Raw genomic sequence first — 23,501 nt, forward strand, 5'->3', positions numbered from 1 at the left:
GCCCCCCCAGCTAGATTTGTATTCCTTGAAGATAACTTCCTGAAATGCATCCTCTCCATTTCTTCTATGTCCTCCTCTCCTCCCTGGCTACAGCAGTGCCTGGCATAGTGCTGGGCACGTACGGGGCTAACGGCAGAGAATTTTCGCCTCCCTGCTGACTGAAGTCTGCCTGCATTGCCCCTGCAGCCTGGTAAACACCAGGGAGCTCAGAACCACCTTCCTCCTGGGCCACAGACCAACTCTAACCCAGATCATCTGAAGCCAGCTGTCGCGACCAGCTATTGCACACTTGCCTAGAAGAAACAATCCCTGACCTTGAATTTCATTTATATTAATTGAACTAAAAGCTAGCTCATTACCATGTACTGGCTTTAAAAACTCACTCCAAGAGTTTATCCATTCAACAAATACTCACTGTTTACCAATTATGTACCTGAAGTCGTGCTGGGTACTGGGGATGCAAAGGACCTCATACCTGCCCTCAACGCAGCAGGGAAAGCAAACAAGTCAACTAGGAACCTAACCTGAACGATGATGACAAGGGGAATGTATAGATCAGGGGCAGTTAGGCAATTTCAGCAGAAAGGGATTTTGTACAGGATATTAAAAGGCCTAGAGACTCCTTGGAAGAGCTGAATTAAAAAGACTCAAGTAGCTCCTGAGCTCCCAAGAGCTATTTGCAAAGATCAAGTTGCAGAGCTGGGCTGCCACCAGGCAGCTATGGCACACAAAACCACCTGCTCCAGAATCACACTGTCCCTGCCATGAGCCACACCAGGAAAACGCATGGCCCACAGTCTACCTTCCAGAAGAAAGCGTCTGGGCTCTCTCTGCAGGGCTGTTACACACTTAAGGCTGGTTCAAGGCCTGGATGTGGTGGCTCGCCCCTGTCATCCTGACAGTCTGAGGGGCTCAGGTGGGAGGATTGCTTGAACCCAGGAGTTTGAGGCTACAACAAGCTATGATTGTGCCTCTGCACTCCAGCCAGCGCCAACAGAGCAAGACCATGTCTGCTAAGAAAAAAAAAGTAAAAAATGTACAAAAGCCTTTCAGCTAGAACCACCATCTTCCAGCGATTTGCCCAAATGATGAACACAAAGGGAAAGAGGAGAGGTGCCTGAGAGATGTTCTCCAGGCCTTCTAGAAAACAGAGTTGTCGGCTGGGCACGGTGGCCTGTGCCTGTATTTCCAGCACTTTGGGAGGCCAAGGTGGCCAGATCACTTGAGGCCAGGAGCTCAAGACTAGCCTGCCCACCACGGAAAAACCCTGTCTCTTCTGAAAGTACAAAAATTAGCCAGGTGTGGCAGCGCACGCCTGTAGTCCCAGCTACTCAGGAGGCTAAGGCAGGAGATTCACTTGAACCCAGGAGGTGGAGGTTGCGGTGAGCCGAGATTGCGCCACTGCACTCCAGCCTGGGCAACAGATGAGACTCTCTCTCCAAAGAAAAACCACGGAGTTGTTATTGCAGCACGTTCTACTGTCAAAAAGAAAGAAAACATGGAATTGTTCCTTTGACCACATACATAGGAATCTATTAAGGGGATACTGAAGGCATTAGACATCAAGGGAATGGCTACTGTTTACAAAAGGAATAACCCACCAATGTTACTATGGCAAAAACATCTGCAGCGTTCCCCAGCGTGCTGTCGGCATTGCCGTAAACAAACAAGTTAAGGGCAAGATTCTGGCCAAGAGAATGAATGTGCGTGCTGAGCACAGAGAGCACTCTAAGAGCCGAGACTGCTTTCTGGAACACATGCAGGAAAATGACCAGAAAAAGAAGGAAGCCCTAGCCGGGCACGGTGACTCACATCTGTAATCCCAGCACTTTGGGAGGCTGAGGCAGGTGGATTACATGAGGTTAGGAGTTCACGACCAGCATAATCAACATGGAGAAACCCCATCTCTATCGAAAATACAAAATTCGCTGGGTGTGGTGGCGCACGCCTGTAATCCCAGCTACTGGGAAGGCTGAGGCAGGAGAACTGCTTGAACCCGGGAGGTGGAGGTTGTGGTGAACCGAGATCGCGCCATTGCACTCCAGCCTGGGCAACAAGAGTGAAACTCCGTCCTTCCCCCCAAAAAAAGGAAGTGTAAGAAAAAAAGAAGGAAAGAGTGTTCAACCGAAGGGCCAGCCTGGCCCACCCAGAGCAGGGCACCGTGAGGACCAACAGTAGGGGCCTGAGCTGCTGGAACCCCTTCCCTGTGAATTCATGGCATAACAGATATGGAAACCAAAAGACACTGGACTGTAGAACGACAGCAGAGTGGTAAAAGAAGTATTAATAAATGTAAACTCCAACTCTCTAGCAGCAGTACCCTGGGCAAAATGTGCCTCCAAGGGCCTCTCACAAGAAGCTTGTGCACACCCCACCTCACCACCCCAGGGAGGGAGGTGGGCCCTTGGCAAACATGTAGCCTGTGTCCTGCTCACGTCTATCCACTGGCCCAGGACAAGCACCCTCGCTGAAGCAGCGAGGCACGCTTGGATTCCCTGGGCAGCAAGTGGCCCCCAGAAGCCAGGCCCCAGCGGCAGCCCCACTGGTGGGCCTGAAGCCAAACCACCTGCCTCCAGCCTACCCGGCCTCCCTGGTGTTCTCCTGCACCACTACCTCCCGCCCTCAAGCCCACTGAAGCCCAATTCCTCCTTAAGACCCGCCCATGCCAGTCTGCGTTGAGATGCGGAGTTGTGTGTGGTAATTTCTCCAGGAAAAGGTTCTCAAAGTGCTGTTGCTGGAACACAGCATCACCATCACCTGGGAACTTGCTGGAAGTGCAAACTTAGCATTCCCCACCACGACCAACTAAATCAGACACTCCGCGGTTTGGCCATCAATTTGGGTTTTAATAAGTGCTCAGGCGACCACGATGCACATTGAAGTCTGAGGGCCACCACTCTCAGAAACAGAGGCCGAGCTTTCTCATTCCAACTCCAGCTCTCTTAACCAACGCAGGTAAGAAAGGCCCTTCGCATCCAGCACCTGCGTCATCACTGCTCCAGAGGGCACGACCAGGGCACCAGCAGAAAAGGCAGGGGCTGCATCTTGAACTTTTGATTTCTCAGTAAGTAGAAATACTTATTAATAAAAACAAATTAATAAAGAAGCCCTATTCTCATGAGAAAGAGGGTTACCGAAAAAAAGAAAGAAAGGAAAAGCCCATATTTCCAAATTCGGTGAGAAAGGTAGACAAATGAATCATAATTCCTCCATTTTCCCTCCGGCTGTCCAAACCTCCCACACAGCACATTCTTCTGGCTCACGGTCACTGGCAGCCACCATCCCATTGCTGAAGCTAAGGCCTTCCCACATCCTCTGCTTTCTCCCTGTAGGGCTCACCACGAACCCAGAGCATCTCGTAGGATTCCAGGCTCCTGAACAGAAACACTCCAGGCCCTGTTCTCTCCTGGCCACACAGACCCTCCCTTCCAGAACCTTCTTCCCTCCCTCCTTTCATTACCGCCCCTCCCCACCCAAAGCACAACTCCCAACACTCCCCTCCCTCCAGCTCCGTGCTATGGCCCCTCTGCCTGGGAGTCAGGGGTCTCTCCAACTGGTCTCCTGCCCACCGTCACCCTTACCGGCCACTGCTCTCTTGCCTGGGCCTTGGGCTCCATCTGACAAGTTCCACCCCTCCATCCTACACCTTCCTATCTCCACACCCCTCCTGGCCACAGGACTAGGAAGTCCCCTTCATGTCAGTGGTTCACATGCGTCCCACAAGGTGTGAAGGTCCTGGGTGGAAGAAAACAGGTGTACTGCAGGACTGAGCTCTACCTTGGATCCACCCCAAACCTCCAGCACCAGTCCCATCCCCATCCACGAAAAGGTCTCACCTCCTGCTTAGTTTCAATATCATCATACAGTCCTAGAATGACACACCTAAAAAGGTGTGTCATTTTAGGCTAACTTTTTTTTTTTGAGATGGAGTCTCACTCTGTTGCCCAGGCTGGAGTACAATGACTCGATTGCAGCTTGCTACAATCTCTGCCTCCTGGGTTCAAGCGATTCTCCTGCGTCAACCTCCCAAGTAGCTGAGACGACAGGTGCCCCCCACCACTAATTTTCATATTTTTAGTAGAGATGGGGTTTCACCATATTGGCCAAGCTGGTCTCGAACTCCTGACCTTGTGATACGCCCACCTCGGTCTCCCAAAGTGCTGGGATTACAGGCGTGAGCTACCGCGCCCAGCTGTCTAGGCTTTTTTGGTTGTTTCCTAACAGTCCTGTGGGGTTAAATGTGTACATGCACACACTCACCATGCAAACACATATAGAAACAGACACGCCCTGTCCCTCACCCCAGACAGGACAGAATAGCTAAGATAGGGACGTCAATGCAGATGCATTATTTCCAGCCCAGACATTAAGGGCAGGAGCCCCCTGTCAGAGATGCACAGGAAGCAGAAGGAGCCTGGCCCAGGGCTCCACAGAGCCGCTGTCTAGGGCACACGCACAGATGGGTTCCAGGCCAGAGGCTTCCGGCTCATATCACACCCAGCTCTCAATCAGGGCTGGAAGATCCAAGAGCCGTTCACACAAGGCTCCCTCTCTTCAGATTTAAAAACCTCAAGGTAGTAGGTATGTGGCAGTTTCCAGGTAATATGACGGCACAGAAGCGACTTCCCTGACAGCATAACCACTTACGTATTTCCACTTGCCCTTTCACTCCCCACGTGCTACAAACTGCTGGCCTGCCTATTAAAAGGGATCAACATTCTAACCAGACTTAAAGGCGTCCCCTTTCCAGCTCATGCCAAGCCCAGGGAGCAATCGGACTGCCACAAAGAAAGGGTTTCTGCTTTTAGCTTGCAATGTGGAAGGGCTCCTGTCTGGGTGACTTTCAACCCTGAGGACATCTTACGGCACCACGAGTCACAGTAACAAAAACCCAGAGCTGACCCAAAAGCCCATCAGCAAGAGCGTGGTGAGGGAACTACAACACGACTTTACCGCCAACTGGACATTCCAAGTTTTTAATAATTACCACCTGGTTTTTTTTTTTGAGACAGGGTCTCGCTCGGTTACCCAAGCTGGAGTGCAGCGGCATGATCACGGCTCACTACAGCCTTGACCTCCCGGACCCAAGCGATCCTCCCACCTCAGCCTCGTGAGTAGCTGAGACCAGAGGTTCACACCACCATGCCTGCCTAATTTTTTTATTGTTTTGTAGAGACAGGGTCTCACTCTGTTGCCCAGGCTGGTCCTACGCGCCTTGACTCGGAGATCCTCCTGCCCCAGCCCGCAAAATGCTGAGATTACAAGCGGGAGCCACCACAATCAGCCAACAATCACCTTTTGAATGCTACTCATTCTTCAAGGCCCCCTCCAGGAAAAGTTACGTTGTAAACTCCCCGAGGACAAGAGCTCATCCAAGTTTTCTTTGCAAAGTGAACGGAATACATGGAATTTGAGGGGAGGAAACGGTGAAATAAAATAAAATCTCTTAACTAGACTTCCAGCTCGGTTCTGCCAGAGTCCCCCACTCCCTTCTTTTAAGTTGAGCACATGCACATATCAAGCGCCCAAATTTTAAGTTTACAGCTTAATGAAAGAGTCATCCGAGTCATCTGGGCTGGGCATGGTGGCTCACACCTGTAATCCTAGCACTTTGGGAGGCCCAGACAGGTGAATCACCTGAGGTCAGAAGTTCCAGACCAGCCTGGCTAACATGGAGAAACCCTATCTCTACTAAAAATACAAAAATCAGCTCGGCATGGAGGCACATGCCTGTAATCCCAACTATGCAGGAGGCTGAGGCAAGAGAATCGCTTGAACCCAGGAAGCAGAGGTTGTAGTGAGCCGAGATCGCGCCACTGCACTCCAGCATCGGCCACAGAGCAAAAAAATTCCATTTAAAAAAAAAAGGGGGTCATACTTCTAAAGTACAAATAGATCTCCTCACTTTCCTTGCTTCAATCCCTCCAATGTCTTCCCATTATATAAGGAATCAAATTTTTTTATTCTAATTATTTTTAACTTTTTTCAAGACGGGTCTCGCTATGTTGCCCAGGCTGCTCTTGAACTCCTGGCCTCAAACAATCCCCCCACCTCATCCTCCCAAAGTGCTAGGATTACAGGTGTGAGGCACTGCACCCAGTCACAGGGAATAAAATCTAAACTCCTCTTCCTGGTCTATAAACCACTGCGTCAACTGGCCTTTGCCCATCCTGCTGCCCATATAACTGGCTCATCTCACTCACTGGGCTCCAGCCACCCAGGTCCTTCTTCCTGTCCCTTTACCACATCAAGCTCATTCTGACCTCAGAGCCTTGGTACCTGCTATTCCCTCTGCCTAGAATGTTCTTCCCCTAGATCTTCATAACACGTCTCAGTTAAACTGTCACCTCTCCACCGTGGACAAGAAAGCCCACTCCCAGGCCTCAAACCCCTAACGCCTATTAGTCTTTTTTCATTATCCATCTCCTCCTAACCAGACTATCAGCTCCAGGAGGGCAGAGACTGGAGGGCGGGATAGAACGTGGTGCCTCCCCGAAGAACGCCCACTGAAGGCATGTTACTTTCCCACTGCCCATTCAGGAGGTGCCACACACTTCAGTGTTCTTCAGTCTTTATGACCACGTGAACTAAAAGCAACCTTGGGGAGACAGCCAGGGACCCCCTCTCCTGCAGCCGCTTTAGTAGAACTGAAGATCTCAGAGAGCCAGAGAAGCCAGCCCGGAGTAGAAACATAAAACATGAGATGGAGTCTCACTCCCGTTGCCCATGCTGGGGTGCAGTGGCATGATCTCCACTCACTGCAACCTCTGCCTCCCAGGTTCAAGCAATTCTCCTGTCTCAGCCTCCCGAGTAGCTGGGACTACAAGCACCTGCCACCACGCTGGGATAATTTTTGTTTTTTTTTTTTTTTTTGAGACAGAGTTTCACTCTTGTTACCCAGGCTGGAGTGCAATGGCGCGATCTCGGCTCACCGCAACCTCCGCCTCCTGGGTTCAGACAATTCTCCTGCCTCAGCTTCCTGAGTAGCTGGGATTACAGGCACGCACCACCGTGCCCAACTAATTTTTTGTATTTTTAGTAGAGACGGGGTTTTACCATGTTGACCAGGATGGTCTCGATCTCTCATGATCCACCCGCCTCAGCCTCCCAAAGTGCTGGGATTACAGGCTTGAGCCACCGTGACCGGCCAATTTATAGATATGGGGTTTCACCTTGTTGGTCAGGCTGGTCTCAAACTCCTGATCTTAAGTGATCATTGACCATGGCCTCTCAAAATACTGGGATTACAGGCGTGAGCCACAGTGCCCAGCCAGGGATTATTTCTTAACATAAATTGAGGTGGGGTGGGTGACACAAAGGCAGGCAGTGGGAGAGGCCAGCCAGGGCAAGCAGCCTCCCTTTCCACATCCCTGAGAAGGTCAAGCAGTGATAATCTCACCAAAAATAACATCTCCTCTTCCCTGGAGCAGGGGAAGAAAAAGGAAAGTCCACAAGTACAGGCTGTTTCTAGAATTTCTCAGTGGCTCATGGAAATTTTGAGTTTTGCTGTCATCACACACATCCTGACATGCTGGGGGAGGGGCTCGTGAGTGCTGCCAAGAGGGAGTGATGCCAGTGTAACCAAGGCCACAGCCACGGGCTGCCAGCAGAGCTGTGGCACACACCAGAGTTTACCCATGGTCAAGGCCCTGCCGTGGGAGGCACCGCAGAGCGTCTGCTGGGTGTTGGGGGCGGCTGAGGAGCCAGGAACAGGAACTGGGACGTGGAATTTCTGTTCTGAGAGCTGGCACTTAGTCAGAGGCCTGGGCCTGGGGGAGTGGGTGACTTTGTACTTTTTGCACCTTTCTGGGAAGGGAGATGGGAACAGCGTGGCTTGCTGCCCCTGGAAACCACCCAGGGACCTGGTGGCCTGAGAACTTGCCCAGCCTATCAGATGGAACATAGCCAGTCCTGGAGAAACTGTCAGCATTGGAACTGGAATACAGATACGCCAATCAGTGTCACATGAGTCTGGGATGACAGGGCACAGGACGCGTCCTCAGTGAGCAGGAGAGAAGGGCAGAGGCAGGGAGGAATTCCAGGGCTGGAAGCCTTGTCCTCTCTGCTTCCTGGTAGGGAAAGCAGGGCCAGACTCCCTGCAGGCTAGCAGGGCTCCACCTGGCCCCAAGCCTCAAGTACACTGTGCTCTAAGAAAACAAGCGCCCAGTTCCTGGGGCCTGGCCAGGGCCCTCTGGTTTCCAGGAAAGGACAGAGAGTGAAGACTGTTCAATCTTACAGGGGTCTCTCGAATAGCAAGATACACACCCCACCCCACCCCACTTGCTCCCACACAAAAACAACCTTCAGGGTTTCCAGTAAAATAAGTGAAAGAATACAGCTGGTGTAGGTCTGCCACCCGCTTGGCCCCTCCTGGTCCCTCCAGGACAGCAGCCCAGCAATCCCTGTGTGATGGAGGAGGTGCTTCTGATGAGCTGGCTCCTTATTTCCCAGCAGGAAACAAAAAAAAGACTTAAGGGACAGAAGGGATCTTCCAAGAATGAAAGGAATCCTAAGCTCCAGGGACAAATTGGCTGGGAGGCAGTCCCTGCCCTCAGGGGTTACAGTTAACACATATGTATTAGGAACTTTTAACACATATTTATTAAGACCACCTCCTGGTGGTCGTTTCTGGCTCATACCATACCCAGCTTTCCATCAAAGCCAGCAGAAGACCTGCATGGACAAGGCTCCCTATCTTCAGGTTAAAAAAAAAAAAAACACCACCACCAGCCAGCCGTGGTGGCTCCCACCTGTAATCCCAACACTTTGGGAGGCTGATGCAGGCAGATGACTTGAGCCCTGGAGTTCGAGACCAGCCTGGCCAACACCGTGAAACTCTGTCTCTACCAAAAATGAAAAAATATTAGCTGGGCATGGTAGCATACGTCTGTGGTCCCAGCTATTGAAGAGGCTGAGGCAGGAGGATCGCATGAGCCCAGGAGGCAGAGGCCATGGTGGGGCAAGCTCACGACACTGCATTTCCAACATGGGTGGCAGTGTAAGACTGTCTCAAAAAGGAACAAAACAAAAGCAAAGCAAAACCCTCAAGGTTGTACGTTTTGTTCTTTTTTTTAAAAAAAATAGAGTAAGAGTCTCACTTTTGGGGCACAGGCTGGAGTGCAGTGTTCCGACCACAGCTCCCTGCAGCCTTCAACTCCTGGGCTCAAGGGATCTTCCCACCTCACAAGTAGCTAGGACTACAGGCACATGCCACCAGGCCTGGGCTAATTTTTCTTTTCGGTTTTTTTTTTTTTTTTTTTTTTTGAGATGGAGTCTCATTCTGTTGCCCAAACTGAAGTGCAGTGGTACAATCTATCTCGGCTCATTGCATTCTTGAATCCATTCCTGGGTTCAAGCGATTCTCCTGCCTCCACCTCCTCGTAGCTAGAATTACAGGCACGTGCCACCACGCCTGGCTAATTTTTGTATTTTTAGTAGAGACAGGATTTCACTATGTTGGCCAAGCTGGTCTTGAACTCCTAACCCCAGGTGATCCACCCGCCTCAGCCTCCCAGAGTACTAGGATTATAGGCATGAGTCACCGCGCCTGGCCGATTTTTAATTTTTTTCTTGTAGAGGTGGGTCTTGCTGTGTTGCCTAGGCTGGTCTCCAACTCCAAGACTGAAGCAATCCTCCCCAGCCTCATCTGTCCAAGTAGCTGGGACTACAGGTCTGTACCACTGACCAACAGTTAACTAATTCCATGCTCCTACTACCTGTGTTTACATGCCTATTTCATAGGATTCTCACTAAGTATTAAAATATTCCATCTTCACAATCTGATAGGTCGAAATTACTATCTTTCTAATTCCTTTAATTTGTGTTTCTCTGATTATCAGTGTTTTAGGTTTACTCACTTCTCCTTTTACAAATTGTCTGGTTACTCTTCTTTGCCCCCACTTTTTTTTTTTCTTTTTTTAAGATAGAATCTCACTCTGATGCCCAGGCTGGAGTACAGTAGGACGATCGTGACTCACTGCAACCTCCCCGTCCTGGGTTCATGTGATTCTCCTGCCTCAGCCTCCAGAGTAGCTGGGATTACAGGCGCGTGCCACCACACCCCGTTAATTTTTGTATATTTAGAAGAGTCAAGTTTCATCATGTTGGCCAGGCTGGTCTCAAGCTCCTCACCTCAGGTGATCCGCCCACCTCGGCCTCCCAAAGTGTTCGGATTAAAGACACAAGCCACCACAACCGGCCTTCTTGGCCCGTTTTTGCTGATACATTCATTTTTTAAAATAGGTTTATTACATGGCAAAATATTAACCTTTTGTCACATGTCACAAATATTCTTCCTAATTAGTTGTTTACCTTCTACTTTTGTTAACTGGCATTATTGAGACAATTTTTAAAGAGGTAAAGCCAAATATACCATGCTTTTCCTTTTTAAAGTTTCTGCTTTTAGCAACATGCTTGGAAAATCCTCTCCTGCGATGTAAGTATAGGCATATACACCTGTGTTTTCTTGCATTTAAAAAATTTTGGGCCAGGTGTGGTGGCTCACACCTGTAATCCCAGCACTTTGGGAAGCCAAGGCAGGCAGATCATGAGGTTAGGAGTTTGAAACCAGCCTGGCCAGCACAGTGAAACCCCATCTCTACTAAAAATACAAAAAGTAGCCAGGCATAGCAGCACACACCTATAGTACCAGCTACTTGGTAGGCTGAGGTAGGAGAATTGCTTGAACCCAGGAGAGGTTGCGGTGAGCTGAGAGCGTGCCACTGTACTCCAGCCTGGGCAACAGAGCGAGATTCTCTCTTAAAAAAAAAAAAAAAATTTGGTCGGGCGCGGTGGCTCACGCCTGTAATCCCAGCACTTTGGGAAGCCAAGGTGGGTGGATCACGAGGTCAAGAGATCGAGACCATCCTGGTCAATATGGTGAAACCCTGACTCTACTAAAAATACAAAAAAAATTAGCTGGGCATGGTGGCGCATGCCTGTAATCCCAGCTACTCAGGAGGCTGAGGCAGGAGAATTGCCTGAACCCAGGAGGCAGAGGTTGTGGTGAGCCGAGATCGCGCCATTGCACGCCAGCCTGGGTAACAAGAGCGAAACTCCATCTCAAAAAAAAAAAAAAATTTGAGAGACCAGGCATGGTGGTTCACTCCTGTAATCCCAGCACTTTGGGAGGCCGAAGGAGGGGCAGGTTGCATGAGACTAGGAGTTTAAGACTAGCCTGGGCAACATGGCAAAACCCTATCTCCACTAAAAATACAATAATTAGCTGGGCATGGTGGTATATGCCTGTAGTCCTAGCTACTCGGAAGGCTGAAGTAGGAGGATCACTTGAGCCTGGGAGGTCAAGGCCACAGTAAGCCATGATCGAGCCGCTGCACTCCAGCCTGGGGGAGAGTGAGACCCTGTCTCAGAGGCTTAAAAAAAGGAGGCATGGAGAGGCTTACTGATGATAAGTGGGGATGGAAGGGGATGCTTTCTGCCCCCTTTCTGAAGATCTTCACTTGCAGGTATTAAGTAGATTCCAGTCTTGGACTCGCATCTGTGCGTGCGTCCCTAACCCAGTGACACGGCCCCTCTCTGCCCAAGGAACTGGCCTGACACTTCGAGATTGCTCGACCAGACGCTCCTGTCCCTTCTAAGCATGACACTCTGCGATTAAACTCTCTGCCCTCAGTTTTCCCTCTCTGTCACAGGGGTACCACAGTCTGTCCTCTGCCCATCCTACACTCAACCAGAGCTCTCTGTACAGAGGCAAGTTGTTGGTACAATCACCCCTTGAAATCAGCAGAGGATTGGTTCCAAGTCACCCTCACCGCCTCCAGGATACCAAAATCTACAGTTGCTCAAGTCCCTGAAGGAAAATGGCATAGTGTTTGCACATAACCTAGTACTTCCTCCCTACAGACTTTAAACCATCTCTAAGTTACTCATAGCATCAAATATAATGTAATTGCCACCTAACTAGTTTCTATATGGTGTTTATTTGTATTCTTTGTAATCGTTATATTGTTAGTTTTGTTTCTTTTCTCCAATAGTTTCCATCTGGGGTTGAACCCACAGGCATAGAGACTGAGAGCTGACTGTACTGCAAAGTACCTAAGGACACAGGGCCTGTAGGCCAGCCTTCCACCCACCTGGTTTTCAGATCTGTATCACCATGAGGAAAGCGGACAGCCTGAGGCTGGGCCCCAGCCTCCACAGCAGCCAGGCCTGCCTTCTCTCCTAGGTCTAAAAGAAAACTTTTCTTTGGCAGCTCTGTGGACCAGAATTTACTAAGTGACATTTCCCCCACCCTGGATCTAGTGGGTTGATCACTATCCCCTGCAAATAACTGTCTACCTGAAATCTCAGAAAGTGGCTTTATTTGGAAATAGAGATTTTGCAGATAAAATCAGTTAAGGATGTCAAGATGAAATTATCCTAGATTTACGATGGGCCCTAAATCCAATGACCTATGTCTTTTTTTTTTTTTTAGACAGAGTTTTGCTCTTGTTGCCCAGGCCAGAGTGCAATGGCACAATCTCAGCTCAAAGCAACCTCAGCCTCCTCCTGCCTCAGCCTCCCGAGTAACTGGGATTACAGGGATGTGCCACCACGCCCAGTTAATTTCGTATTTTTAGTAGAGATGGGGTTTCTCCATGTTGGTCAGGCTGGTATTTAACTCCTGACCTCAGGTGATCTGCCTGCCTCAGCCTCCCAAAGTGCTGGGATTACAGGCATGAACCACGCACCCAGCCCTATGTCTTCATAAGAGAAAGAAGAGGGCGATTTGGACATGCAGAGACACACACCAAGAGGGGAAGGCCAGGTGAAGATAGAGGCAGAGATGGGAGTGGTGTGGCCATAAGCCAAGGAATGCCAAGAACCACAAAAAGCTGGGAAAAGAAGGAAGCATTCTCCGCTACAGCTGTCAGAGGGAGTATGGTCCTGGCGACACCTGCATTTCACACTGCTGGCCTCCAGACTTGTGAGAGAATACATTTCTGTCATTTTTAAGCCACTAAGTTTCTGGTAACTTGTCAGGGGAGTCATGGGACACAGATCCATGGGTAAATACTTTGGTGCTAGAATTAACACCTGATCATGTTGAGCTGTAGCTGGCAGAACGCTAAGATGACTCCAGTGACCCTCACCACTGTGTGTAGGCAGGAACCATAAACATGGGATGTCATTCCTGGGATCACGGCACATTGTGTGGCAAAAGTGAGTCTGCTGATATTTGCCAATGAACTTAGTTGACCTAAGACAAAGAAATTACGCTAAGTGGGCCAAAACGAATCTGGTGAGCCCTTAAAAGAGATGGCTCCTTTTGGCAAAAAGAGTTGAAGCTGAGAAAGACTCGATGTGGGCAAGAGGCTGGCTCACTGGGGATGGAGGGGACCACATGGAAAGGAAATATGGGGGCCTTTAGAAACTGAGTGTCCCCTGGCTGAAAAACAGGAGTGAGGGGGCAAGGGACCTCAGTTTCACAGCCACAAGGAGCTGCATTTTCCACAACCATTTGAGCCTGGCAGAGGCCCTGAAACCCCAGCTGACACCCTAAGTTTAGTCTTATAGAACCCCCAGCAAAGAAGCCAGTCATGCAGTACTCTGACTTCTGGCCCAAGGAATTGTGAAATGGGCCATGCGCAGTGGCTCACACCTATAATCCCAGAACACTGGGAGGCCGAGCTGAGAGGATCATGAGGTTAAGAGATCAGGACCATCCTAGCCAACACAGTGAAACCCTGTCTCTACTAAAAATACAAAAATTAGCTGGGCATGGTGGTGCGTGCCTGTAGTCTCAGCTACTCGGGAGGCTGAAGCAGGAGAATTGCTTGAACCTGGGAGGTGGAGGTTGCAGTGAGCCGAGATCGCGCCACTGCATTCCAGCCTGGTGACAAAGCGAGATTCTGTCTCACAAAAAAAAAAAAAAAAGAATTGTGAAATGATAAATGGGTGTGTGTCATACTAATACACTTGCCTGCTCTGATATACTCAGGAGGATAAGGCAGGAGAATCGCTTGGACTTGGGAGGGAGAGGTTGTGGTGAGCGGAGATTTCGCCATTGCCCTCCAGCCTGGTTAACAAGAGCAAAACTCCGTCTCAAAAAAAAAAAGAAAAAAAAAAAAAAACAGAAAAGGAAATATTCGGACATGGCACAGCTGGTGCAGTGACTCACACCTGTAATCTCAACACTTTGGCAGGCTGAGGTGGGAGAATCGCTTGAACCCAGGAGGTGGAAGTTGTAGTGAGCCAAGATCGCACCACTGCTCTCCAGCCTGGGCACAGAGTGAGACCCTATCTCAAAAAAACAAAACAAAATAAAAAACCTGCATCAGGATGGATACCGTGAAAGGATGCAACATCGATTTATGTTCCAACATTCCAACAAGGAAAGAGGGAGAGGCTGCCAGATTGCAGCAGACTAGGGCGGTGTGGGATCCCAGATCAGATCCAGGAAACAGCCAAAGGACACTGGTGAAAACACCGGTGACATTTAAATAAGGCCTGCAGTTTAGTTAACAGTGCTTTGCCAGTGTTGACTTCCTCCTCCTGATTATATAATTATAATCTGGGGTGAGAAATATAAAGGAATTCTGCTATATTTTTGCAACTCTTCTGTACATCTAAAATTAGTTCAAAATAAAACTACAAAATAAAAGGAAATGGTTAAGCAAACTAAGATACAGCCATAAAACAAACTAAATGCTTGGGGAGAATTTTTTTTTTTTTTAGATGGAGTCTTGCTGTGTCGCGCAGGCTGGAGTGCAGTGGCATGATCTCAGCCAACTGCAACCTCCGACTCCCGTCTTCAAGCGATTCTCCTGCCTCAGCCTCCTGAGAAGCTGGGATTACCGGTGCCCACCACTGTTCCCAGCTAATTTTTGTATTTTTAGTAGAAACTGGATTTCACCATCTTGGCCAGGTTGGTCTCAAACTCCTAATCTCATGATCCACCCACCTGGCCTAGGGAGAAATTTTGATGTCAAGATAAGATGGGAGTAGATAGCCAATTATATCTCCCCCACCAAAAAAAAAAAAGAAAACAATCGTAAGGAACTATGCCAATATGTAAGCAGAGACTGCAGCAGGATTATCGACTCCCCTGTCCCAAATACTTCTTGCACTTTACAATATGCAAGCATCACTTTTGACCAACAGAAGAAAATGCAGTTGACAAAAATACCAAACAATGGTTTGGAGAAATTCTGTGTCATATAGTTAATCGCGTCCATTAGTTTCTGGGAGAGAGTTTTAAGGGCTATGTTCAGGCCGGAAGTGGGGCTGCTCCATGCTTCTGAGGGCTAAGGAAGGAGGCAGGAGGCAGGAGGCAGGAGGCTGGAGGAAGTACCTGGTGAGGGAATGAAGTTGCTCCAGATAAGAGCAGGCCAAGCCGGGCGCGGTGACTCACACCTGTAATCCCAGTACTCTGGGAAGCCGAGGTAGGCATGTCACTTGAGGTCAGGAGTTCGAGACTAGCCTGGCCAACAGGTGAAACCTTGTGTCTACTAAACTAACAAAAATTAGCCGGGTGTGGTGGCCTGTGCCTGGAGTCCCAGCTACCTGGGAGACTGAGGTGGGAGAATCACTTGAGCACAGGAGAGGGAGGCTGCAGTCAGCTAAGATCGCACCACTCCACTCCAGCCTGGGTGACAGAGTGAGACCCTGTCTCACTCCTGAAAAAGAAAAAGAGCAGGCTGACAGGCTGCACCCCAAGACAGAAGGCTGCTGGTACAGAGCAGTTAAGTCTTTGATATGGAAACACTTCCATGTCCGAAGAGAAGACTGGTATCTTAGACCCCCAGGCAATTCAAGACTCCTGGACCCAACCTACATTTCCAGCCACCTCACTTGCTGCTCCCTATTATCAGCCACACCATCCCACCATTCACACACCTTTCCTTACCGGGACCCTGCTCTCTCCTCTTCCTTCCTCGCTTTCAAGATGTGGCTCAGTTCCTCCCCAGGAAACCTTCTCTGCCGGCTCCTGCCTTCCCTCCTCTGGCCTCATCAAGTACTTCTCTGTTCCACTTGCTGCAGCTTCAGGAAGGCCGCAGCCTGCATCTGACTTTCCACATGTGCACAGCTCCTCACGCATTTCACAAACATCTCAGGAATGGAGATGATACCTAGCAGCTCTCTTAGCTGACTGCCACAGCACTGATCACAGCCCCCAGATCTCCAGTTCCTCCCTGCAGCCAACAGCCCCTTACCAGGTGGCCAACCTCCCCTAACTCCCCACCCCACCACCTGCTGTCACCATTGCCGGTTCCAGTGCCAAGAGCCAGCTTTATGCAGGTTCTATTTATTTAAATGGTTATGATTTATTTACATAACAACTGAAGGCTAGGCATGGTGGCTCAGATTTTTAATCCCAGCACTTTGGGAGGCCAAGGCCAGTATATCACTTGAGGTCAGGAGTTTGAGACCAGCCAGGCCAACATGGAGAAACCCCATGTCTACTAAAAATATAAAAAATGAGCTGGGCATGGTGGTGCTTGCCTGTAACTCCAGCTACTTGAGAGGCTGAGGCAGGAGAATCGCTTGAACTTGAGACGTAGAGTGAGCTGAGATTATGCCAATGCACTCCAGCCTGGGTGACAGAGAGAGACTGTCTTAGGAGAAACAAAAAGGAAAAAACAAAAAAAACCTTAAAAAAATAAATGCAGGTCGGGAGAGCTGGCTCATGCCTGTAATTCCAGCACTTTGGGAGGCCGAGGCGGGTGGATCACCTGAGGTCGGGAGTTTGAGACCAGCCTGACCAACATGGAGAAACCCTGTTTCTACTAAATCCAAAAAGTTAGCTGGGCGTGGTGGTGGGAGCCTGTAATCCAGCTACTTGGGAGGCTGAGGACGGAGAATCGCTTAAACCCGGGAGTGGAGGTTGTAGTGAGCCAAGATTGTGCCACTGCACTCCAGTCTGGGCAACCAGAATGAACACTCTGTCTTACATAAATAAATAAATAAAATAAATGCAGAGGCAAGAGGATCACTTGAACCCAGGAGGTGGAGGTTGCAGAAGCGGAGATTGGCACTATCGCACTCCAGCCGGGGCAAGAGTGAAACTGTCTCAAAAAAAAAAATAAAATAAAAACAAATGCAAAGAAAATGTGTGATTTCTTAGAAAAGTAAATCAAGTGATCTAGAACAGCAATTTTGAAATTACTGTCGTTATGATACCTGGGGTCCCTGAGGTAAAATACTATTTTTATTCTAATATTCAGACATTAAAAGCTTTTCACTCTCACTTTTCAGAAGCTACATGAAATGTGACATGTGCTTGTGTCATCTTGAGTTTTTGAGAAATTTCTACGGTAGAAGTTTAGGGTATAATATAGATGTGTTCTCAGATTAGCTTGATTTGTTCCCACAACTTTTAACTGACTTCTTAACAGCAAATTTAAGTTATGCCTATTATAATGTTCTCTCATTATCATCCAATAAATAATTATTTTAAAATCCTGAACTTTCTAAAAATATAAAAGCAAGGCCATTCTTTTGACTATTTTGGAAAACAGTTATTTTTCATGAAACCTATTTTTTATGCTAACATGTGATAGCCTTATTTTTGCTTTATAAGTAAATAAATACCTATTTTTAAATTTCTCAGTTTTGATGCTGAGGCAGAAGGATCACTTGAAAGCCAGGAGTTCAAGACTAGTGTCGGCAACATAGTGAGACCATGTTTCAGAAAAAAAGATTTTTTTCTCAGTTTTAATTTTTAGTACACTATACAGATAGCCACATACACAAAAGGCAATGTAAGGGGTCCTAGGATCAAAAAGTTTGAGAATTACTAATCGAGAAAGACTGGTTGCAAATGGGAAAATAAAAAGCTGAAATTAAACTAAGTATGTTCTACAAACATCTCGTCTTTGATTTCTTTTTTTATTTAACAAAAGCGAATTAACAGATGTATGAGGTATTTAACCTTTTATCCAGGGATCCCACTTCACAGATATATTCTGCAGTCATAAGTGGGGAGTGTGATATGCGTGTTGGTTAAAAAAGATGGTTCCCCCATACTATGGAATACCACACAGCTATGACAGAGAGTGCTAAAGGCATTCTATGTGCTGATATGGAAAAGATCTTAATAAAGTTGCTAGGTGAAAAAAGCAAGGTGCTGAATGTTTAAAACGCTACCTTGGAGCATTTACTGAAAAGCTGGGGGAAGACAAGGTTTTGCTGTTTTTTTACCGTTTTGATATTTTAACCATGTGAATATGGAGCCTAGAAGAAAATTTAAAAAAAACTTTTTCTTTTTTTTGAGACGGAGTCTCACTCGGGAGGCTAGAGTGCAATGGCACGATCTTGGCTCACTGCAACCTCCACTTCTTGGGTTCAAGCGATTCTCCTGCCTCAGCCTCCCAAAGAGTTGGGATTACAGGCGCGTGCCACCATGTTCGGCTAATTTTTTTTTGTATCTTTAGTAGAGATGGGGTTTCACCATGTTGGCCAGGCTAGTCTCAAACTCCTGAGCCCGTGATCCACCCACCTCAGCCTCCCAAAGGGAAAAAAAATTTAATAAAGGAAATCGGAAATTACAGGTAATACGTTTAGGTATGATTTTTACATAGAAACAATTTCTAAGTCTAAATAAGGGCTCCAAAGACTCAAAGAAAAGGCCTTGGCGCCAAATCAAAGTTTTGGTGAATAAAAATACATACAGGTTTTAAAGATAAATGATTTAAGACATGTAGTGTTTTTTTTTTTTTTTTTTAAGATTCCCAACTTTTATCTGATTTTTTTATTAACTACTAATACTGAGTGCCCTGCCTGAGAGAGCCATTAGGAACTCAGAGGTAATAAAGGTAGGACAGTCACCTTCTCACTCCACCAAGTCCCAGGATTCTCCGGGGCCTGCCCCTAGAGGGAGGTTAGGAGGTCTAACAGCAGCCAGATCTCCAGTTGCCAAGGTGGGGAATTTGGTTTCCCACGGCTGGGCACTCTGGGCTCCCTTGGGCAGGGCTATTCTGTGGCTTGCCTGGCCTCTTCTTGTGCAGGTCAGAGGTTCCCAGCTTCTGCAACTCTGCCTCTGCCAGACCCAAATGGGGGCCCCCTCTGAAAGGCTTAATGCCCACGTGGGACAAGACAGTGGGGCTTTGTGACCCTACCCTGTGTCCCAGGGTCTGCCCTCCTGTCCCCTAGGTTGGCATGAGGCCCTTGGCTGGTGGCAGTCGAGGGGGTGGACTCCGGACTCCTTATCTCCCGGCTTTCCACCAACCCGCCAGCCTCCAGGTCAGAGAAGTCCCACTGCAGACATCCTGGGAGTCCCAGCTGGGCTAAGCAGCAGGCCCCTTCCCCGCTCACTCCTCATCCTCCCATGTCTCCAGGGACTCTGAAAAGAGAAAGAGACTCATCCAGAATAAATTAACACCCCCTCCCTCAATAATCACAGGGACAAATGGTCCCTTCCTCTTCTAGTTTCCTTTTTTTGGGGGGGGCAGAGTATAGCTCTTGTTGCCCAGGCTGGAGTGCAATGGTGCGACCTTGGCTCACTGCAACCTCCACCTCCCAGGTTCAAGCGATTCTCCTGCCTCAGCCTCCCAAGTAGCTGGGATTACAGGCATGCATCATCATGCCCAGCTAATTTTATATCTTTAGTAGAGATGGGGTTTCTCCATGTTGGTCAGGTTAGTCTCAAACACCCATCCTCAGGTGATCCACCAGCCTGAGCCTCCCAAAGTGCTGGGATTATAGGCATGAGCCACCGCGTCCGGCCCTTCTAGTTTCCAAGCAAAGCCTGGAGGTGTCAACAATTTCATAATCACATTTAGGATCAAAAATAGAACCTTTCTTTGGTCTTCTCCATCAAGTCTCTTGGCTACTGGCAACCGCGTGACTCTGGAACACCAATTTACCTACCTGGATCCAATTTCTTTCAATGTAAAATAAAGGGATGGGACTCCAAGTGCACCAAAGCCAGAACATTTGATGGTTCTGGGGCTCAACAACAAGGCCAAGCATTACCTTCGCCAGGTCAGGTGCGGGCAGGCTATTATTCTGGCACAGTGGGGAGAGGGAAGTCCTGGTTCCCAGGCACACACAATCTATCCACAGCACTACTGTGTAAACCCCACGATTCTGCAAATATTGGACATGCATTGAGGTTCCTCTTGGAATAGTGCAGGGTGTGAGCAGGTAAGGAAGGAGGAGGAAGGGAAGTAGGGTTTAAAAACAACCAGTCCAGTGAATGACATGTATCCTACGCACGCACACACAAGTGTGCCCACACACACAAGCACACACGCACCATGCAGGCACACACAGGCATTGCTACTCTGTCCTGGCTACCATCAGCCCAGAGAAGAGGCATTTCTGCTCTGAAGAAATCAGAGTAGCTCCCAGATCTAAAGGTGGAAAAAAATTTCTTTTCGGTAACATTGCCCAGTCGATCTGTGGGACAACCCCTGGCAGGCCACAGAAAAGCTGCCTTCCCAGAAGGGCAGAAAAATTACCTCCATTTTGCCAAGGAAGAGATTAATCAACCCTATGTCTCACACCATTCCTACAACCCAACCCCTCAGCCTCGGGGTCCCCTAAATAACCCACTCCACCCCACAAAAATGATGACGATGAGAATGATGACAAGCCGTGTACTATGTTCCAGGCAAAATCACGACATCCCGCAAGCCAGTGAGAACACAGATTAACAAACTTCTCACTGCTGGAGAGTGACGGGGCCAGGATTTGAGCAGAGGCCCACCTATCTCAAAAGCCCTGAATTCCTCCGCCACGAGCACAACCATGTCTAGGAGGGCGAAGGCTCTCTGAACTGAATTGTGCAGGGCACAGAGGCCTCTCTTGTGTTGCTATCTTGTTCTTCATCTGTGGATGCTGTTTCTCCCCAAGAGTCTGCGCTGGAAGAGTGGTGGCCAGGCCATCTCCGTGCACCCATCACTGCAGAACCCGGACACCAGGCACTGTACATCTACGTGCTAAGCGTCCCCAGAGCCCATAATTTTTTTTTTTTTTTGAGACGGAGTCTCTCTCTGTCACCAGGCTGGAGTGCAGTGGCGCAATCTTGGTTCACTGTAACCTCCGCCTCCCGGGTTCAAGCAATTCTCCTGCCTCAGCCTCCCGAAGAGCTGGGATTACACCACCCTCAGCTAATTCTTGCATTTTTAGTAGAGCCGGGATTTCACCATGGATGGTCTCGATCTAGTGACCTTGTGATCCGCCCGCCTTGGCCTCCCAAAGTGCTGGGATTACAGGCATAGCCACCTTGCCCAGCCGAGCCCATAGTTCTTACTCTGGTCTAAATGACAAGGCCGATGATGCAGCTGCCCCCTCCGCAAGTCCTCAGGTCTGCCGGTTCCTCCAGCCTCTGCACTGGCTGGCCAGCTGTCAGTCAACACCTGGATCTTAACTCCCCCTTAGCACTGCCCTCTCTCAAGGCCCCAGAGGCCAGATGAGTCACAAATGATAAATTAAGCAAGAACTTGCTTTCGGCCTGGCCCTTTGGGAAGAGAGAGTATGCAGAGGATTGCCCTCCACTGTCGGGTGCCCTATAGTCTTACCCGCAAACCAACCCTAGGAAGAGGATCACAGGAGATGGGAAGCTCATCTCTCTGAGCCTTCACCCGGAAAAGGAACATGTGGCTTTTTATCCCAGCTGCTAAGTTAGGATTCTGGACATCCCTTCTCTGGCTTTACCAAGGATACAAGTTCCTCTTCATATTTAGGGCTTGTGTTACAAGAGGTAAGGATTACAGAATTATATATACTGTGGATAAGACCTAGTTTGACCGTAGTACCCGCCCAAGGTCACAGGGCAGGTTAGGAGCAGAGAAGGGACAGAGGGCAGAGCTAACTCCCAGGCCCCTCCTCCGCAGGAGGCACAGCCTTGCCAATGGCCTGGGGCTCCTAGGAAAAGCCACTAAAGACATAAACCCAAACCAGGCTTGCTCCAGGAAGAAAGGTCACGTCAAAGCTGCTCCTACCCCCATGCTTCCATTCAGGCCACAAGACAGCACTCAGCCACTGCCCAAATCGTGTCCGGAGTCCTCCAGTACAGCCGGGCCCTTTAAGTGTTTCGAGAAGCCTCTCTTTGGAACCCAGGCCTAGGCATGCACCAGATCCTCAAAAGTGAACCCCCAGTCCAGAGCTGAGGAAATTTTCCCGGCTCAACTGGACCTCAGGATCAGAGATGAAACTGCTCGGATGGTGACTTTGTCCCACCTCCTCACCCGCCAAGAGGGGGCAGCCTGAACCCGACCACGAAAGTTGGTCACTAAGGACCAAAAATAGCCAGAAAGCCATCTACGCGGGCAAGCCAGGTTGGAGATTCGCTCAGCCGGAAGATTGGGGATATGTATGTTCTGGGAGGAGGTGGACTGGCGGGGGCCCGGGGACGCAGCTCTTGGAAAGCAAAGTCCAGACCCCAGCGCCCCATGGAGCCGCCCCTCAGATTGGTCACCTACTGTCTGCGATCTGCGTCCTTGTCCGCGCGGGGGCTCCGGGAGCCCGGCTCAGCCTTCGGCGGGGCGACCCACGCTCTGGGCACCCTTCTGCGGCTCTCGCATCCCGCGCCCTCCATGCGGACGGACCCCGCCTTGACTTCACCCCTCGCCATCGCGACACCGCGGCCAGGTGCAGCCTCCACCCGGGGGTCCCGGCGTGCGCGGGTGGTGCCGGGTCCTCGGCGCAGCGATGTCCCCGCCCCCACCCGGTGCCCCAGCCTGGGGCTCGCGGCTCCTCCGCCGCTGCACATCCCGCGGTCCCTCGCGTCCCCGCCCTCACCTGGGGCTCGCAGGCAGCCCCAGCCCTGCGCAGCCTCACCGCAAGGCCCCGGGCGGCCGACGGCGATAGGAAGAGCAGCTCAGCTCGTTCGTCCGTGCAGACACCCGCGCCGACCCCCCTCGCTGCGTCCGGGCCCCCCGACACTGCGCGCATGCCCGGCTATATACCCGGCGCGTCAGCGGCCGGGCCCGCCTCCAGCCCGCCCCCGGCCCGCCCCGCTCGCCCCGGGACTGCCACGTGGGGCCGGCGCGCCGGGGACCTGGCCTGCCTGCGTCCTCCTGCGCCTCGCGGCTCTGGCTGTGGTCGGCGCTCCCACCCTCCGTCCTCCAGCCCCGCCGCGAGCTCTGACCGTGACTCCCGAGGGCCCCCTCCTGCTTCCGAAAACCTCCCGGGAAGACCTGCTCCCCGGGCGCGGAAAGCTCTCACCGCCTGGCCTCCACCCCGCACCCCATGGAGGAGAGTCCTGCCCACTTGATTTGAATGTGCATTTTACCACTGCTGGTTCACCCAGAAAGCTTCTCTTCCCTCTCCAGCTCGGAAAGGTACTCCAGAAGGGGACGCGCCCTTAAACAATGTTTCTTCTCCATACTTCTACCAGCCAAAAGAACCAAAATTCCCTGGTTGAGTTCCAAATAAACCATATTATATTCACTTTTCAGACTTGATGTTGCATCGCTTCCCACAGTGATCAGACGCCTAAGGAACCCCACTAACCCAAAGTTGGGAGAAGTGTTCTTTTGGGGGTGAAAAATGTCCCAGGAGACTCTTCCGCTGTGGGACAGTCCCATTGAGATGTATATCAGGCCTAGGAAACG

The 23,501-nt window shown here is 49.9% G+C and overlaps 1 protein-coding gene across 20 annotated transcripts in view; it reads right to left on the reverse strand.

Moving 5' to 3' along the window:
• The window catches only part of SLC39A14 (solute carrier family 39 member 14), a 53,642-nt gene extending 30,799 nt beyond the window's left edge, over positions 1–22,843 (reverse strand). For 6 of the 20 annotated variants that reach the window (XM_035270041.3, XM_078347276.1, XM_035270042.3 and 3 more), the window contains exon 1: positions 22,726–22,824. Coding sequence is in view for 4 of the 20 variants with exons in the window: in XM_002756852.6 (XP_002756898.2) it covers positions 22,687–22,839 (153 nt within the window). In the remaining 16 variants the exon portion in view is untranslated. Of the gene's footprint in view, positions 1–22,363 lie in introns of all 20 variants that reach the window. The other 14 variants (XM_054243756.2, XM_078347277.1, XM_008979154.5 and 11 more) reach the window with 5 other exon arrangements.
• Between the last annotated feature and the right edge of the window lie 658 nt (positions 22,844–23,501).

The sequence above is a fragment of the Callithrix jacchus genome, chromosome 13, assembly GCF_049354715.1.
Source record: "Callithrix jacchus isolate 240 chromosome 13, calJac240_pri, whole genome shotgun sequence".
In the NCBI taxonomy this organism is placed as follows: domain Eukaryota; kingdom Metazoa; phylum Chordata; class Mammalia; order Primates; family Cebidae; genus Callithrix; species Callithrix jacchus.